At 46.0% G+C, this 17,261-nt stretch overlaps 10 protein-coding genes across 10 annotated transcripts; 6 read left to right on the top strand and 4 right to left on the bottom strand.

The window, feature by feature from the left end:
- Nucleotides 1-447: 447 nt before the first annotated feature.
- On the bottom strand, nucleotides 448-2,877 carry CANTADRAFT_27598 (glycoside hydrolase family 1 protein). Its single transcript, XM_020208161.1, has one exon. It carries the CDS (start codon nucleotides 2,475-2,477, stop codon nucleotides 612-614), a length of 1,866 nt encoding a protein of 621 aa, XP_020061962.1. The 5' UTR covers nucleotides 2,478-2,877; the 3' UTR covers nucleotides 448-611.
- Nucleotides 2,878-3,805: 928 nt separating this feature from the next.
- On the top strand, nucleotides 3,806-5,310 carry CANTADRAFT_13536 (uncharacterized protein; the record flags this gene model as incomplete). The annotated part of the gene is made up of 1 exon (XM_020206267.1): nucleotides 3,806-5,310. One exon carries the CDS (start codon nucleotides 3,806-3,808, stop codon nucleotides 4,964-4,966), a length of 1,161 nt encoding a protein of 386 aa, XP_020061961.1. The 3' UTR covers nucleotides 4,967-5,310.
- Nucleotides 5,061-5,596, top strand: CANTADRAFT_334483 (uncharacterized protein). Its single transcript, XM_020208515.1, has one exon. The coding sequence runs from the start codon at nucleotides 5,155-5,157 to the stop codon at nucleotides 5,512-5,514; it is 360 nt and encodes a 119-aa protein (XP_020061960.1). The 5' UTR covers nucleotides 5,061-5,154; the 3' UTR covers nucleotides 5,515-5,596.
- A 1-nt stretch (nucleotide 5,597) lies between these two features.
- On the top strand, nucleotides 5,598-6,735 carry CANTADRAFT_334484 (uncharacterized protein). Its single transcript, XM_020208516.1, has one exon. It carries the CDS (start codon nucleotides 5,821-5,823, stop codon nucleotides 6,274-6,276), a length of 456 nt encoding a protein of 151 aa, XP_020061959.1. The 5' UTR covers nucleotides 5,598-5,820; the 3' UTR covers nucleotides 6,277-6,735.
- Nucleotides 6,736-6,817: 82 nt separating this feature from the next.
- CANTADRAFT_27597 (uncharacterized protein) lies at nucleotides 6,818-7,447 on the top strand. The gene has a single exon (XM_020208160.1). It carries the CDS (start codon nucleotides 7,194-7,196, stop codon nucleotides 7,410-7,412), a length of 219 nt encoding a protein of 72 aa, XP_020061958.1. The 5' UTR covers nucleotides 6,818-7,193; the 3' UTR covers nucleotides 7,413-7,447.
- Nucleotides 7,448-7,837: 390 nt separating this feature from the next.
- Nucleotides 7,838-9,421, top strand: CANTADRAFT_334486 (uncharacterized protein). Its single transcript, XM_020208517.1, has one exon. The coding sequence runs from the start codon at nucleotides 8,262-8,264 to the stop codon at nucleotides 8,949-8,951; it is 690 nt and encodes a 229-aa protein (XP_020061957.1). The 5' UTR covers nucleotides 7,838-8,261; the 3' UTR covers nucleotides 8,952-9,421.
- A 422-nt stretch (nucleotides 9,422-9,843) lies between these two features.
- Nucleotides 9,844-11,234, bottom strand: CANTADRAFT_27595 (LIP-domain-containing protein). The gene has a single exon (XM_020208159.1). The coding sequence runs from the start codon at nucleotides 10,962-10,964 to the stop codon at nucleotides 9,891-9,893; it is 1,074 nt and encodes a 357-aa protein (XP_020061956.1). The 5' UTR covers nucleotides 10,965-11,234; the 3' UTR covers nucleotides 9,844-9,890.
- Nucleotides 11,235-11,371: 137 nt separating this feature from the next.
- Nucleotides 11,372-11,771, top strand: CANTADRAFT_27593 (uncharacterized protein). Its single transcript, XM_020208158.1, has one exon. The coding sequence runs from the start codon at nucleotides 11,381-11,383 to the stop codon at nucleotides 11,552-11,554; it is 174 nt and encodes a 57-aa protein (XP_020061955.1). The 5' UTR covers nucleotides 11,372-11,380; the 3' UTR covers nucleotides 11,555-11,771.
- A 1,218-nt stretch (nucleotides 11,772-12,989) lies between these two features.
- Nucleotides 12,990-13,704, bottom strand: RPL16A (60S ribosomal protein uL13). Its single transcript, XM_020208157.1, has one exon. It carries the CDS (start codon nucleotides 13,680-13,682, stop codon nucleotides 13,080-13,082), a length of 603 nt encoding a protein of 200 aa, XP_020061954.1. The 5' UTR covers nucleotides 13,683-13,704; the 3' UTR covers nucleotides 12,990-13,079.
- An 897-nt stretch (nucleotides 13,705-14,601) lies between these two features.
- Nucleotides 14,602-17,098, bottom strand: LEU4 (2-isopropylmalate synthase). Its single transcript, XM_020208156.1, has one exon. The coding sequence runs from the start codon at nucleotides 16,719-16,721 to the stop codon at nucleotides 14,922-14,924; it is 1,800 nt and encodes a 599-aa protein (XP_020061953.1). The 5' UTR covers nucleotides 16,722-17,098; the 3' UTR covers nucleotides 14,602-14,921.
- Nucleotides 17,099-17,261: the final 163 nt, after the last annotated feature.

The raw sequence follows: 17,261 nt of genomic DNA, 5'->3' as shown, positions 1-17,261 counted from the left end.
TATCTTACAGTCCTCGGCAGTCTCAACATTTAATACTTTGTTCAGTCTTCTAAGACTCCATTTTCGTCTAGTGGACTGTAATACCTCCACAATATTGCCCATCATGATCTCGCCAATACTCATTCAGCGCCTCTAACAGCCTCTAACAGCCTCACTCTCAACCTTTGATCACTTATCAAACTTCTTCGGACAACTCCAATATTCAGCCAACTCGAATTTTCCAACTTTTTGCCTATTTCTCAGATTTTAATGCTGGACGAAAAGATACTTAACCTGTACCCGTATACTTTATGCCATCAGTCTGCGATCCAACTATTCAACTTCTGACACTACAGTCATAAGTTGATGTCTCTTGTACGAGATCTTCCAAAATGCATATTTCACAACTCCGGATTATTTATCGGCTAAAGTTGCCAGTCTCGCATTTTTTGCACCCATTACATGCATGCTTCAGTTACATTTCATTATCTTGTGACTATAACCATGGGTCAATATCCTATCATGACATATCAATTTACTTCCTATAAACATTTTCATAGTTACTTCAACATCATTATACGACAATCTCGCTACTCCTCAAGAGCTCTTTCCTTACTTGCTGCAATACCCCTTCACGACCGCTCCTCGATATACTGCACCAAGTCAAAGAAACTCTTCTTGTAGTACCTCTGCTGGGTGGTTCTGTTGACCACCTGAAGCCCAAACTGAGCACCAAAGTCCCCAAACTCCCAGTTGTCAGCGAACGACCAAGCAAACGCAGCCATGACATCCACCCCATCATGGTGGATGGCCTCCAAGATGGCCTCCATGAATGTTCTGTAGTACAACGAACGGTTCAAATCAAACAATTGGTCGGGAAGTAACTTTTCTCCTTCCTTGAACTCAGGAAATCCAAACTCCCCAACAAAAATTGGAATCTTGAAAGAAACCCACATGTAGTTCAAGTAGTCTCTGAACTGCTTGGGGGTAATGTACACGTAGCTTTCAGATCTGTACCCAATATTCCATCCGTCCTCTCTGATACTGGTTTGGTTCACGCACTGGGGCCACATTGGATGGCTAGTGTTCGCCTGGCACGCCTCGATACCACCATCTGGTGCAGTAGTAATACTAATGGTGTATGGATCAATGCCGAAGAAATCAGTCGAGCCAGCAACTTCTTCCAACTGTTCTGGCGTGAATAAGAACTCGTTGTTGGGGTCAATTGTGCCGTTGTAACTGGTAAAGGTATCCTTCCAAGAGTTAGGATAGTCTTCGCCCTTGACCATGGGATTGAGGAAATTTCCGATGAAAAAGTCCTGTGCTCTGTCGGCAGCTCTCACATCCTCAGGATCACTTGCATTCTTTGGCATGGCAAAATTGTTGTTCAACTTAATTCCGACCTTACCCGTACCCTTGATTTCTTGATGGTAAAACTTGTGGATTTGGGCAGTTGCGTTGATCACATTCTTCACCCCAATTGGGTATGCAGAATAAAGAAGTGGTTCATTAATAACAACCCATATAGGCACTCTGTCTGCAAAATGGGTCATCACAATTTTACCATAGTTGACAAATGCTTCCACGAAAGACTCGTTGCAGTACCCAGCGTTGTTGAACAAAGGGTATAAAGAGCCAGTATTGTTCTTCCTTGCAACAGTCGACACAGGAAATTCGTCATTGACGAAGGCAGCAGGGGTATCAAAATGGGCCAATGTCACCACAGGAGTGACACCGTATTCTAAGCAAGTGTTGATCAAGTCTTCATAGTGAGCAATTCCTGCTTGGTTCACGGGAGTTCCTGGCATAGAAAATGGCAATATACGAGACCATGGAATGTTGAAAGAGTAATACTTGACTCCCATAGCCGCAATTCTGGCAATGTCTTGCTTGTAAAGGTAGTAGTTCTGATTGGTGACATAGTCCTGTGGAGTTTTTGGGTTGGGCAACAACAATTCTTGCACACTGGGACTTCTTCCTTCTTTGAAGATGGCACCTTCGATCTGGGCAGCAGAACCAGCAACTCCAAACACGAAATCTTTTGGAAATTTCAAGGAATCGTCAAACTTGACTATATCCTCTGGAGGAAGAACCAATTCAGAGCTGGGAATTGGCGTGGGCTCGACCACGGACGAGTACATGTCGGTGCTTGACGTGATATTGTAGAGGGTTACTGCATCCCAGAGCTGGCTCCAGGCGTAATCCCCATACGGGTCCGAGGTATCAGAGGCAGTTTCTGTTTCCAACGGGTCCCAGTTTCCCCAGGTTCTCGTCTCTATTCCTGATGGCAACAAGGAGGAAAGATCCGAGAAAGCAGCAGCATATGTTGGAGCAGGAGCTGTTGGCTTAGGTACTGAATTAGCATAGCGAGGAGAAGGATCTGTAGGAAAGACGTAAACGGTCGAATCCTTGTTAATTGGGTCTGTCGTGGTAGCAGCACTAGTGACAGACCCTGGAGCTGCAAGTATGGGTGCTAATAGCAAGAGGATAGCCAACATGTTAATTAATCAAAGATATTTAGATTGGGGAAACCCACCTATTTAAACCCCAGTCAATGGCTAGCACCGAGTCGTATTCGACACGGAATTATAGCCTGATCATTTCGCAATAAGATCTGCTACCCTTTGGATGGTTATGGGCTCAAACTTAATTCCGTGGGGGCTACAGTGTCATGGCCTCAGAAGTAAACGTCATAGACTGAAAGGGCAATTAGCTGACGCTAAATTGGGATACGGAACAACTGGAACAATTGATGACGTTACCTTGACGCATAAAATGTTGGTACCTACGAGGGGGAGGAGGAGGCGGAGGAGGTCTGGAGTATGGGTGCTTCTGTGAATGCAGTTCTGAAAGAAGTATCGTTTCCTTTCCCCACATTTGTAACCAGTACCGTTCCAGTCTCAACCGGCTCGGAAATAGCCAAAGACAATAAGGGCCGTTTAAGGCACCACGCAACTAACCGTAGATCCGTGCATAGGGAGGAGAAATGTACTGTACCCTCAAATAATAGTGGGCATTATAGCCGGCTGCGAAATGTCACGAAACATGCAGTTGGGTTGCTGCTTGACAGAACGAGCCAAGAAAAGGTGAACATGACTCGAGACCCGAGAAAGTACGTGTGGAAAGGCACAGTCCTGTAGACGGCATACTTTTCCGATCGGCCTGGAGCTGGAGAACAATAGTTTTACATCTAATTCTGTTAAATAATTCAGAATGCAACATAGGGCTCATGACGGATATTACCTCGCAAACGGAGCTAAAAATTCCGCTTGGTGCTAAAACATCAAAGACAGGCTCTGGCAGGGTCTTCCGATGCTCTGAAGGTGGTCCTGCACCCGTGGTGCTTGCTTGAATTGTTATTGGTTTTCGGAGTGCCCCTATTGCAATTTCTTTGAGGTAGACTCAGAGTACCAGTTACTTATGTCCATATTTTTAACTGTCCTTTACTGTTTCTGTTATGTTTCCACATCTAACTCCCCGCTAATGATCTCTTACTTGTAACTGCCTCCGGCTTGAAACTGCACAGTTACCTGCCTTTTCTACCTGTAACCCTCCTATACTGTTTATACGTCCTTACCACCTCACGTGACCCATAACGGACCAAGCTACCGCTTTCAGCACATTATGCCCCCACAAGACCCTTACTGCCGCCCCAGCAACTGCCCATCCCGGATATTAGTGGAGTAACGGAGCCCTCCAGCCCGTAACATTTTCCCCACAATCCTGCCAGAATGCCCCACTCCTGCACACAGCCCCACACAAATTTTCAGTGTGTTGTTCAGTGCCACCGACTATATTTGCCTCCAACACTGTTTGTCATACTACAATGTCCGATACCAAACCCAAAGTGTCTGAAGACGAGAAGTTGCTCAACGATGTCGCCGAGAGCGAAGACACTGGCTACTTGGAGGTGTACATCCGGTTCAATGACGACTCCGACAAGGACTACTGCTTCCAAATCAAATCGTCCACCACCTTCAAGGAGTTGCTCAAGATCTTCGAAACCTTGCCCATTGCGTTGAGACCCAACTTGTTCTACAACGGCAAGCCCGTGGGCTTCAAGGTCAGCACCAGTGCTGGTTACTTGACCGAAGACGGGAACCTCTTGTTCGACTACAACGCCCACAAGGTCCTGAAACCCATCAGAAACATCAACGACAAGGTGTCGGACCACGTCTGGCCAGGCCAGTTGATCTTGCCTGTGTGGGATTTCAACTACTTCGGGTTCTACTCGTTCATTGCCGCTATGTTGACCTGGTTGTACACCGATTTGCCAGACGCCATCTCGCCCACCCCAGGCATCTGCTTGACCAACCAGGTGTCCCGTATTTTGAGCAGGGTTGCCGAGGCTTTCGGGTACGCCAAGTTGGCCCACGCCATGGTGGACGACATCGAGCCAGCTTCGCTCATGGCCCAGGGTCTTTTCTTTGCTTTCCACATCATTAAGGTGCTCGTTATCTTCGCCTTCCTTAACACTGGTGCTTTCAACCCCATCAAGTTGTTCAGATTCGGCTCCCAGAACATCAAGTTGAACATCACCAAGGAGGAATTGCTCGAGTTGGGATGGACCGGCTCCAGAAAGGCATCCCCAGAAGACTACAAGGAGTACTACCGTGAATTCAAGATCAAGGAGTACGGTGGAATGGTTCCAGCCCACCAGGCTGGTTTGTTCGAGACCATGAAGAAATTGGGTGTCTACCTTGGCAAGGGCGAAGGTTTTGACACTCCTTTGGACACCAAGGCCACCCTCAAGGACTTGACTGACCCTTCGGACTCCAAGGACTACAAGCTCACGTTGAGTTACGACTACTTGGCGCTCATCGGATCGAACTTCAGCGACCACATCAAGAACAAGGATGTTAGCGGCTTTGCTGACGCTGTCAAGCAACACAGAAGATATGGTTTGTTGGAAAGCAACGACACCATCAAACAGATTGTCCAGAAAAGAAAAGAGAGCGGTGATTCCAAGTTCGACAGCCAGAAGTGAACCACAGGAACCCCAGTATTATAGTATGATGATATGGCTTGCACGATGCCTACCACCCTGTATTGCTAGTTAAGTAATAATTAATGCCAAATAATGCTAATCGAGGTGTAGTAGAATAGTTGAGTAATGCCAAAGGTACAAGGCAATTGGAATAGCGATGTTGGGGCAGTAAGAATTGATGCCAAAGAATGATATTTCATGCTTCGATAACAATAAATATCGAGACAAATGGATTCACCTGGGATACTTTAGTAGTAATTATCCAAACAATGCTGTGGAGGTGCTTGTATATATCTTCAGTAATAATTAAACCCAACATGCTAATGGCTGCCAGTAGAATGCCTGTATTAGATATTGATGTCGAAGTTGGCAATTCTTCTTCAGAATATTTATGCAATTGCATGAATACAGTAACTTGCCATCTCTATTCCATTTACTTAAACCTTAGTGTGGCCATTTCCAAAATAATAGTGTATGATTTTCAACCAGCTTTCTACTTTCCTGGTTCCATGCTACTACATGGCAAGAAAATTCGAGATTTACCATAGTCTAACGACTGATCAAGTCATCTACGAGAAGGATATTATATAATTTAAATAATAAATGTTACTGATTTTCAGCAACTCATCTACACACCAATTCTCTTCTTATGCTTCTATAGAGTTGACTTCGTCCAGAATGCCATTAGCATGAATTTAGCAACGTGCTATCTACGGCCCTAAACCCCAATTGTTTAATGCTAGTCCCACACTGCCGCGTCCTTTTGGGTATAGTCTTGGTATCCACTCCACATTTCAATGATGGGTGGTCCTGCATAGCGCATACATTGCCAACTCTTCACCATCATCACCATCATGGATGGAACCACTTACGTGTTTGGAGAGCAACCCCAGACACCACTTGCGGTGTCAATACGGTGGATGATCCTCCGCATGTATGCGCTTATCGATACATACGAGAAAATTGTGTATGTGAACAACACATCCCCCAACACGTTGCTCAACATCGTTAAAACGATGGGAGGAGACTCTGTCCCAATGACAACGCTCCTCAAGGCAATTGACTACCAGAGAATCGAATCCGTTAAGGATATTGTGCTGTTGACTGGTGACGTAGTGGTGGTGGAGAATCTCCAGACAGTGGTAGCCAGCAGCCTTCACCAGATGGAGTACAACGAGCTTAACTACTTGTTGACTCGCATGTTGAAACGCACTGGACAGGTGTACATGTTGGACGTGCAGGCCAACGAGTTTGTGAGACGGTTGGTGGACACCGAGGTGGTGGTGGAGCAGGCAGGTCCTGCCGAATGAATAGGTGCAATTGGGTGGAATTGAGACAAAGAGAGTAATCAGAATTGAGAGGCTTTAATACGATCAACGAGGAGTCCTAGAGAGGTATCGTCAGGATTGTGAGGCAAGTAAGATCCAATGAGGTGGATGAATCAGAGATCAATTTTCCTCTCAGTACGATCAATGAGGAATCCCGGAGATATATCGTCAAGATTGTGAGGCATCTCAAGATACTAATCAATTCTCTCAATACGCTCAAATTAGGTGGATATCCAAGATACTAATCAAAATCAGGGACGTCCTGATACGAAGTCATTGGGGGGATAAAAAATCCAGACGTCCATTCAATTCTCTTCAGAGGACAATTAGGTGAGTTAAATCAGTCCAATCAGTCTTTTTCAAACCACAGGATGCCTACGTCAATACGACCACCGAGGTATAATAACACCAAGATCAGGCGTCAAAATATGATACGTCTCAATAAGATCAATTGAAGTGGATCACATCAGAGATCAATTGAAGTGGATCACGTAGATCAATTGAAGTGGATCACATCAGAGAAATCTTCAAATTTATGAGACGCTTGAATAGCTCAAATATGGTGTAAAGTACCAAGATAAATCAACCCAGCCATATTAATCAAACACTGCGAAGTCTACTGCAATATGCTGAAATGAGGTTTAAACCCATGAACCTCTACTTTAATTCTTCTGGTATGTCACTTGAGGTAAAAACACCAAGTTAAATTAATCCACCATGTGTATCTTATACCGAGACCTCTACTGCAATACGACCTGTTCAGGCGTGAAAGGAGAATACTACGACCCATCCAGTGGTGTAATTTTGATGCAGAGCAGAAAACTCATACTACACATCCTTAAAGCCCAGAACCCGGCCTGGCAGTTGGGAAAGATATCAAGCCCCTTGTGGGGATACTGATGGTCAATGAAAAGGAAAGCTCTACAAAGTACATTTTTCCTGCCAGTCTACTGGCCAAATTGACTCGAGTGAAAATGGACAGTACCCAGCAATTGGTGACTGTAGTTCAGGAGAATTTCCAGCTGGTTGCAATTTGCTGCGAATATCTCCAGAAATCATATACTAAACCATCAAGAAGACAACCTGGCCACGGTACGGCGGGTGCCGGCTGGTGGTGACATCTTGTCCCGTCCATAACCTGGTGATACTAGTTCTGACAGCCAATATGATGTAGCACCCACGCCACGCACACCCCCGGTTACGCATCAGCCGACGCACCTAGACGCTTGGCCCGCCCCACTTTGCGTCAACAGACACACGTGACATCCCCGCTACCCCGCCCTCACCCCACAGTCCCCTATTTCTTTGGCGATGATCTCGCAGCCAGAATGGGGTAGTCCGGGGTGTTTCGAGTAGGACTGCGGGGCACATACCAGCGCAGGCCGCGACACCCGCGACGCCCTACCCACCACCACCACCCAACACCCACTACCGCCAATTCCCGCTGCCCCCACTTCCTACCATCGCTCCTACCCTCTGGGGTAATAGGCGCGTACTGCACCTTCGGAGAGACCTAGTTGTGGTAGTGCATGGTGCAGTCGTAAATGTATGCGGTTAGTATCGTGCCGTGCATCCAATCCAGTAGGTGGGGACGGGATTCCTGATTTTGGATTCAGTTGGTGATGTACAAATATCCATCATATCCGATTGCCTTTACTACGATTTGCGGCACACACTGACGAGCAACAATAAAGATCATCGATCTGCCCAGAACTCAGATCAAACGATTTACGAGTAGTATTGGCTCCACCACCATCGAACTCCACGGAGAATTTCCTGAATCCAACACGATCAGTTCCAACAGAGTAGCGACTCCAGCACGATTAAAGATCGCCAACATCCAGCAGTCTGACTCTAGACGACCAAACGACTCAAAGCCAGCAGAGTTCTGACTCCAGCACGATAACGATACCAACATTCACAGAGTCTTTCCTGACTTCAAAACGACCAAACGTTCTTACTATACCATGGAACCTCTAACCCCCTGTGATTCCGGCTCCACAGTGTTGAACTCCGGCTCCTGTGGCCAGTTCAACCCCCACATCGTCAAGACATATCTCACCAGCAGAAGCGTCCCAAGTGCTCCCGACTTCGAGTTGGTGTTGATGTACAAAGAGTCGCGCTTTGCGGTCAAGCTCTCAGCCGTGGCCAGCTTGGTCAACTCGTATGCCTCCAAGCCCATCCCCCATTCTGCATTGACCATCAACCACTTGATCGTCTATATCTACTATTTCCAGATCGCCCTCCTTGGAACCGCCTCAAAGATATACATCAACCAGTTCAACGTGCTCTTTGGGGGCCGTTCCTACAAGTTCACTCCCTACCAGTTCACGTACACTGACATGGAGACTGAAGTTCAGGAGATCACTGCCCACAACCAAACCATTATGCTGTTGAACAATATCAGTCGCTTCAACATGTTCCATCTCATTGTGCAGCACAACACCAACGGCAACTTGAACGTGTACCAGTATTTCAACGCAGAGAACTACCTCTCGCACTCCTTGGGCGACAGACCATCCATCGTGTCCAAGATGTTTGGCAAGATCAGACCCTCAGTTGCTTCTGCTGGCTCAGACAGGACTGTGGATACCAACACCGAAAAGCCCAAGCCCACCCAGAGAAGGAGGAGCTTGAGAAGGCTCTTGTTCAGGTAAGGGAAGCCTTTATGAAGAATACGAATAGCACAGTATAGTAACCACCCACGACTAGTCTGGTGGAATTATACAAACCAAGACGAAAATTAAACATGTAGCGCTTCTGTAAAACCAGCACTTGGTATAGGACGTAGCTACAGAGAAGCTAATATTTATGCTGATAGGCTTTATCAATTGAATTGAGTGTTACCTATTTTTAACTGAAGAAATCACCAGCACTAATCAAAATTGCCCGTCCAGTATATTTCGAGGTTCTACTGATATTTAGCCCATCCTTGAGATTCCATTATGATAAGAGAATACCATAGAATATGGGAGTTTCTCAACTTCATCTGCTATGAAGCAGATCCGACTAAGCCCACGGGACTCGACAAATGGGTCTAGTCCCAAAATATTTAGACAATGGACAATATGTGCCTGATTCAAACCATGATGGATTATTCTTAGCCGAATAATATCTATAAGGTGAATTATGTTTTTCCAGAATTGCCTATAGAATATTTTGGAGGTTTAATTGCACTTTCTGGTGATATTCGTGAACTTGTCATCATTTTTCCTGCACTAGTGCTTACGATTGATAAATACTAACAACAAACAGAAGCATAAGAAAGCTTGCGAGTAGAGGAATGTGTTAGTATTATAATATAACGAAATATAACTATCCAGCTATGAATATTGTTTTACTGTTCTGGTTCATTTATTTTAGCATTATTGGCGTAATACCTTTCTGCAAAAGCCACAATGTAGAAGAACGTAGAATACCATTATAACAATCTTCTTACTAGATTTTTACGAAGTTCAAGAGTAATAATTGTAAACACACTGAAATCCAATCAGAGTTGATTCACCTACAAAGTATATTATTATTTGTTATCAGAATTTTGGTATATTTGAGCGTCAGGCTCTCTATGGCATTTTAATTTGCTGATTTAAATCCAGTTAGAAAAAAAGATCGAAAAGCAAACCTAAGAGTCTGCTGCAAGTAGATGTTAAGCTCACACCAGAATTAGTTGACGTCAGGGTAACAGAAGTGGAAATTGAAGCGTTCGAAATTAAGGGGGAAGAAGACGAAGGAGATTTTGGACCGATTTCCTGTTCCTTAAAAGTCGAAATAGCATCTCCAATAATTTTGGCAAAGCTGCCAAAACCTTCAATATCAAATATATTGGAGAAAGTTATCGTCTTTTTGCATTTGTTCTCCAAAGTAGCTCCTGAGAATCTTCTTTTGAGCCAATTGAAGGCAATTGCAGAGCCAGCTAATACTTGGGTAAGGTGCTTTCCAGTTTCATCTTGGTGATATTCAATAATTGCACCTTCGCTGCACCATTTGTCGTAAAGTTGATCGGCATCAACTGCTGGAATAATTTCATCCCCCTGAGAGTTATAGAAGAATAATGGTACCGATGGTGTGGAGTTCAAGTTGAGCAAGTTATTGATGCCGGTATATTTCTTGACAATAGGAGCATCTAATACTTTATAACCCAAAGGAGTAAGATCGTCCCAAGTCGTAAAGATAGTTTCAAAAACAGTTGATGCCAAACATTGTGTTTTAACCTTGAAAAATTTGTCTTGAATCCCTTCATAGAAGTTTTCCTTGATAAATGGAGTCAAGTCCTCGTATTCATTTGCAAGACCATTGATAGCATTTATGATTAAACCAGCAAAAATGCCATCCATAGTAATGTTGGAAATGTGCGTAGGACTCACAAGGATACCACCAGCTGCTGCACCAATAATGTTCAATTCAGGAGCATATTGGTCAAACAAGGCAGCAGCCCAAACAGTTGGTTGGGAACCTCCAGAGTAGCCCCAGAGAACAATTTCAGCATCTTTGTTGACCCCAGTAATGTCTCCCGATGCGACAACTGCTCTCAATGAGTTCAATGTAGCGTGGGCAGCTTGAAGTCCTACAGCGAAGGCAGCTTTTGGACCCAAGTAATCTGGAACAACCAAAATCCATCCTTCGTATAATCCAGACTGAGAAACTAATTGCTCGATCTGGTGGTGATCCATGTTCCTGGATCAGAACCAAGTTGCAAAGCATACGATGGGGCACAGTTCGGGTTAGCAGCATCAACGGCTGGCTGATAAGATAAGATCTTTGATGGGTCAGCATTATGTGGAACTATAACAGTAGTGACAATAGCATTTGGGTTACCGAAAGAGTCCTCAGAACGAATCAAAAGTTGATAAGTGGACTCAACCTTCATCTCGAAGTAGAGGACACCCATAGGTTGAGTTAATTTTCTGTAGTTGATGACTTCTCCTAGCCTGAGATTTTCGTAACCCTCCTTAGGAATGTAGAAAGGATCATCCTCGGGTCTAGTGACATTCCCTTGCGTTATCAAGCTCCTGAAGGGTGCAGCCAATGTCATCTGGAACATCAACAAGGACATTAGAAGAGAAAATGAAAGGCACTTCATGATACAATGGATTTATTAAAGAAGCTTCAATCGAACGAAATAAACTCGAGGAAATACTCATCTTTTGTACTTTTGCAGTTGTCATCCACCAAGGGGTTCCACGCTTCTTACACCCTACTATTCCTTCTATCAGTTGCACCCAATAACATCATGTGGGTTCCAAAATTTCCTATTTGGTAGCATGAAGTTAGAGAAACGAAAGACATTCCAGGGAAGACGCAATCAACACCCTTCTTACACTTGAACCTGAATAGATACGTTTTCACAATCCCCAGGATGGTACATTTTATATCCTCAATATTATCGCCAATCACTACTAGATGCCTGAGACATTCTTTAGTCGCACGTATATGTACCAGTCACTTGCCAAAGACCAAATAGTAGCACAAGGTGTTGGCTACACACATGAAGACCTGTCTTCATATACATGAAATATGCATAACGATAATCTGTTCTATACTTCTATGCTTGTTTGACATAACGCCTGCATACAAGGATTGGGTTAAACTTGTGCATTACCGTTGAACTAATTATACGTAGTGGAAACGTACATGCAGGCCATGGGCACATTTCTTGTTCTCCTATAGGCTCAGTAAATTCTCAGCTTTGAATAAAAGAAGAAATATTGATACTTTCAATGCTCCAGGTTCGGTTAGGATTCCAACGAGTAACTTAGTAATTTTATTTGCACCAGCTGAAAAGCAAATCTGTTTGATTTTTTACATATTTCTACGTTGGTTTAACTTCCCTTCAACTTCAAAGGGCGTGCTAGGTTTTCCAAGTCAATCTGTTCAACTCTTCATGTGCTATGCTTAGCTAGGAAAAAGTGAAGGTACCAAAGTTCCGGGCGCTAAATTTGCCCGAATAGATAGCATTCTACACCCTGATAGCAAGGTCTCTGCAGTGGAGGCATTGAGTGAGTTCTGTTATTGTTCCCGTTGCTCAAGTTGGAAGACTTGGTCTCGTTTCAAGCACAAGACACGACAATACCCCCATCTATTCGTTCTGGAGAAATAAGGAGCTTTCAGGAGACGGTAGGCAGTCCTTCCTACATCACAGAGTATTGAACATACTGGTTTGGCGTTCTAGTCTAGTGGATTATTCCAACAGTACTTGATGGGTGCAAATTGTAGGAGACAGTAAAATGCGACACTTGATGCTGACGACATTGAGTTGGACACAGTCAACGGAGACTTTGAGCGGTGTCTGGTTAAAGGATCAGCTACGAGGCCGGTTTAGATTAGATGCAAGAAGTGGCTGAGCTACAGCTAGGATAACTTATCTATTGTCTGGACAGCCTCTCCGCAAAACGGGAGAATCGATATTGAGGAAAGGTCGCAATATCGATAAGGTCAGCCACGGGGAGTTGTACTGAATTGGATGAAGAAGTACTCTACAAAGGACTAATCCATAGGACTGATGATTGCGCTCAAGTGTGCCAACGTCACACTAAATACTGTCTAATATGACTAAGTTGATAAACTGGTATTCTCTAAGATATTTATGCCTGTATGCAGTATCCTACACATAGGATCTGTCACGCGAGGCCACTCGTGACTCCGTGAAGACGCACGTGACGGGTAACCAGCCCTGGCCATCGGTTCTACAGTCATGGTTTGCTAATATATGTTATTTGCATGTATTATAGTGGATTACAAACAATAATAAAACAATCCGAAACCAATTATGTTATTATCATTTACGCTTAGTAACCGAAAGCGGCCAATTGCTTAGCAACATCGGATTCGGCAGTAGTAGCCTTGGCAGCTTCGACCTTCTTGGTCAAAGCCTTCTTCTTGGCGTAGTATTCAGCGGCTTGCAACTTTCTCTTTTCTTCCAACTTGTCAACGATGGATTCGTACTTCCAGCCGACAGCAGAGGACAACTTACCAACGGTAGTGTACTTTCTACCTGGCTTCAATCTCAAGACTCTCAAGGCTTGAGGAACAACAACTCTCTTCTTCTTATCGTATGGTGGTGGAATACCTTCGAAGACCTTGAGTCTTTCCAAAGCGGCTTGACCTCTGGCGGTCTTGTGAGGAATCATACCTCTGATGGCCTTGTATAAAATTCTAGATGGAGCTCTGAAGTGGAATGGACCCTTTCTCTTGTTGTATCTAGTCGACTTTCTCAAGTAGTCGTGGTATTTCAATTTGTTTCTGAAGAATTCACCAGAGATGTTCAACGATTCACATCTGACGACGGTGATCTTTTGGCCGTTCAATAATTGCTTGGCAACAATGGAAGCCAAACGACCTAACAAATGGCCCTTACCATCAATCACAATAACTGGTTCAAATTGAGACATATCGATTCTTGCGTTGTCCTAAAAGAAAGATTAACCAGAAGGATGAAAAAATTTGTTAAACCGCACCAGAGGTATTGACAAAAAAATTTTCGGTGATGGTATGAGTGGGACTGGGGCGGCAGTACTGCGGTACGGGTGTTTGTGCCTGTATGGTGCGCGGGTGCTGATTATGTAAAGAATAGCTGGGGATGGGGTGTGTGCAGGGCGCGCGTGACGGGGGAGGATGTGTGCACGTGCGCTAGGGCTCTGGCCCTGGCTGTTAATGGGGAGGTGTGGCTGCGAATAGACGCAGGTAGCCTTGGGAGTTTCGGACTATGGTGAACAGGTGCGGCTGAGTAGCGATGGGTCAGACCTGGCACTGATTAGTAGTAGTCAATTATTGGAGTGGTAGTCTCATGGCTCATGCATCTGTGAAGTGGAAGAATTGGTCTTATGGCTTCTTTGCTTCTGTGAAGTGGTAGAATTGGTCTTCTGGCTGATGCATCTGCACCGAATATTCACCGTGGCAATAGATATCGTCCTGGGCAATTGACGGGCTTCTAATTTTGGCTTCTACACTCTATCACGGTGGAAATAGGCTCCGTCTTGTCTTCTATTACTTCATTCGCTATTCTTCCCTGGCCGTAGTCTCCCATAACGTCAGTGGCACCTAGCCTACTCTTTGTTTCTGCTCCAAAACAATATCAATTATATGAACATGGGAATATGGTGAGACGTTTATGTGATTTGTCCAAAATTGCCCTTAAGTGTGGTTCAGCACTTGCCCTGTCTACCGTTGAGATATCTTTCAGTAGAGGACCACAAGGTCACCTGAGTATGCGGCACGGAGAACTTACCTCGTCGCATACTGCTCTAATTCTATATCAGCATTTAACCTACTTATGAGAGACCTTTCGATTCACCTCAATTGACTTGGTTCCTTGGTTCCTACGTTTTTGTGCTTTTGTTCTCATGCTAATCGACAAAAATAACCATATACCCTGGATCTCATCATGCTAGCCCAACAGAATAATTATTACACCTTTGTACGGATGCTGATTTATACCTTACAAATCCTTATACTCCTAATACGTGGATCTGAGATAATTGATCACCTTTTAATATCTCTTACTCTAACCAATACCTGCGTCACTCCTAATTATTACCTTGGATACCTGGAACACTACTAATAATTACCATACCAATTCTGGATCACTGAATATTTTATTACCTTGGATCTACGCTATGTAACCCAAACCCCTAAAGAGCAATCTCGCCGGACTGCACCAACGAATTGGCAATGGAGAGAATGGCCTCGAACGACGCCTGCGACACATCGCTGTGGATACCGCAGCCCCACTGGCGCACCTTCTGGTTGTCCTTGTTAATGTAGCTCAACTCCACGTAGGTGGCAGCCTTACTCTGCGACCCCTTGCCTACCATGTGCTCGGAGTAGTTGACCACCTCCAATAATGTGCCGTACTTTTGCGACAACGCATCGAGGAACGCAGAAATGGGCCCATTGCCCTGGCCCTTCAAGTTCACCTGCTGGCCGCCAGCAGTCTCCAAAACGAGGAAAATTTCTCTGTCGTTGTCGGTGGACGCCTTCTTGTTCTTGGAGATCTCGAAGTCGCGAAGCGTCAACTCAGGCGTGGCCAAGTACTCCGACTTGAACAACTGGATGATTTCGTCGGTCTTCAACTCACGTCCCAACGAGTCTGCGCGCTGCTGGACGATAGACGAGAAAACCACCTGTAAGTTTCTGGGCAAGTCCAAGCCGAGCGACCGCAAAACAACCCAGGCGGCTCCACCCTTACCAGACTGCGAGTTGACACGGATCACGGCCTCGTACGAGCGCCCAATGTCCTTGGGGTCCAAAGGCAAGTAAGGAATGGTCCACTTCTGGGAGTCGCGTGCTTCGGCCTTAGCGAACCCTTTTTTAATGGCGTCCTGGTGCGAGCCACTGAACGCACACACCACGAGGTCTCCCCCGTAGGGCGCGCGGGGATGCACTGGGATCTTGTTGCACTTCTCGCTAATGGCGATAATAGACTCCATGTCACTCAAGTCCAACTCAGGCGAAACCCCCTGGGTGTACATGTTGAGGGCCACGGTGACCAAGTCGACGTTACCAGTTCTCTCACCGTTACCAAACAAGCACCCTTCGACTCTGTCGGCACCAGCCAAAAGTCCTAACTCGGTGGCTGCGACTCCGCACCCACGGTCGTTGTGGCAGTGCACCGACACCACCACCTTCTCACGCTCGGAGATCTTGGAACAGAAATACTCGATTTGGTCAGCATACACGTTGGGTCCTGCCACCTCCACGGTGGCTGGGAGGTTGAAGATGATGGGCTGCGCAGCCGTAGGCTCCCACGCAGCCTTGACAGCCTCGCAGATCTCCACGGCAAAGTCGGTGGGGGTGTCGGAAAAGCACTCAGGACTGAATTCGAACGTCCACTCGGTGTCTTGCATGGCAGGGTCGTCCTTGGTCAACGAACGCACCAAGCGGGTGGTCTCGATGGCCTTGGCGATGGCGTCCTCCTTGGACATGCCGAACACCACGTCACGGAACACATCCGAAGTGGCCAAGTAGGTGTGGATAATCGCCTTTTTCGCACCCTTGACACTTTCCACTGTTCTTCTGATTAAAGGCTCACGCGACTGGGTCAATACCTGGATGGCCACGTCCTCGGGAGCGTTTTCCACCGCGTACCGCGTGAAGTCAAAGTCCGTCTGCGACGCAGAAGGAAATGACACCTCGATCTCCTTGAAGCCTACTTCGACCAACTTGTGGAAGTACTCCTTCTTCTCGGGAATGGACATGGGGTCAGGTAACGACTGGTTACCGTCACGAAGGTCTGTGGAGAGCCAGCGAGGTGCCTTGGTGATGGCGTTGTTGGGCCAGGTCCGGTTGGGGAGGTCTACAGCCTTGAAGGCCGAGTACTTGGACGAGGGGTCCCGGAGCATGTTCTTGTATGCTAGCTTGACAGGCGGGATTCTGGCGGCAGCACCAGCACTGGTGGCCGCCTTCTGGAGACATGCTAACGTGCGTCTCATGATGGGGAAATGTGTGGAGGAAAAGTGGTGCAAATGGCAGAAATAGTATGGAAATGGTGGTGGTGATAAAACCACGTAATGGTGGAGAAGGTGCGGAGCGGTGCAGGGCCGGAAGCGGGCCGGGCACGTGATGCAGAGGGGTGTGGGTGGGGAAGACGCCAGCGGCGCAGAGAACAGAGGTGCAGTGCAGATGCCAGCGGCACAGACGGTAGTTGTCAGCGGCGCATGCCAGTCATAAACCCAGTCTGCTCTCAGTTCTTCATTTGCTGCAATAAGTCGTGGCAATACGCCACCCTCGGGCTAAGGAATGGGCCCACTGCCGGTTGCTGCACGTTCTTTTGGACGTCCAAGCGCCCAGCTCATTTCCGAACAAACTCAAGATATACACTCCAGACCCTGTGTTCTGTGCAGGCTTGTCATCACTTGTAGGTGTAGTCAGCCAATAGACAGTTCCTTAATGTAAGCTTGACGGTCTACAATGAACGTGTATATTGGGGTATGTCAGGTATTTCACTAAGTCGCAACATTGGCAATGTCGGT

Source organism: Suhomyces tanzawaensis (assembly GCF_001661415.1).
Source record: "Suhomyces tanzawaensis NRRL Y-17324 unplaced genomic scaffold CANTAscaffold_9, whole genome shotgun sequence".
In the NCBI taxonomy this organism is placed as follows: Eukaryota; Fungi; Ascomycota; class Pichiomycetes; order Serinales; family Debaryomycetaceae; genus Suhomyces; species Suhomyces tanzawaensis.
The sequence above is the reverse complement of the archived record's forward strand: the minus strand, read 5'-3'. Positions and strand labels throughout refer to the sequence as shown.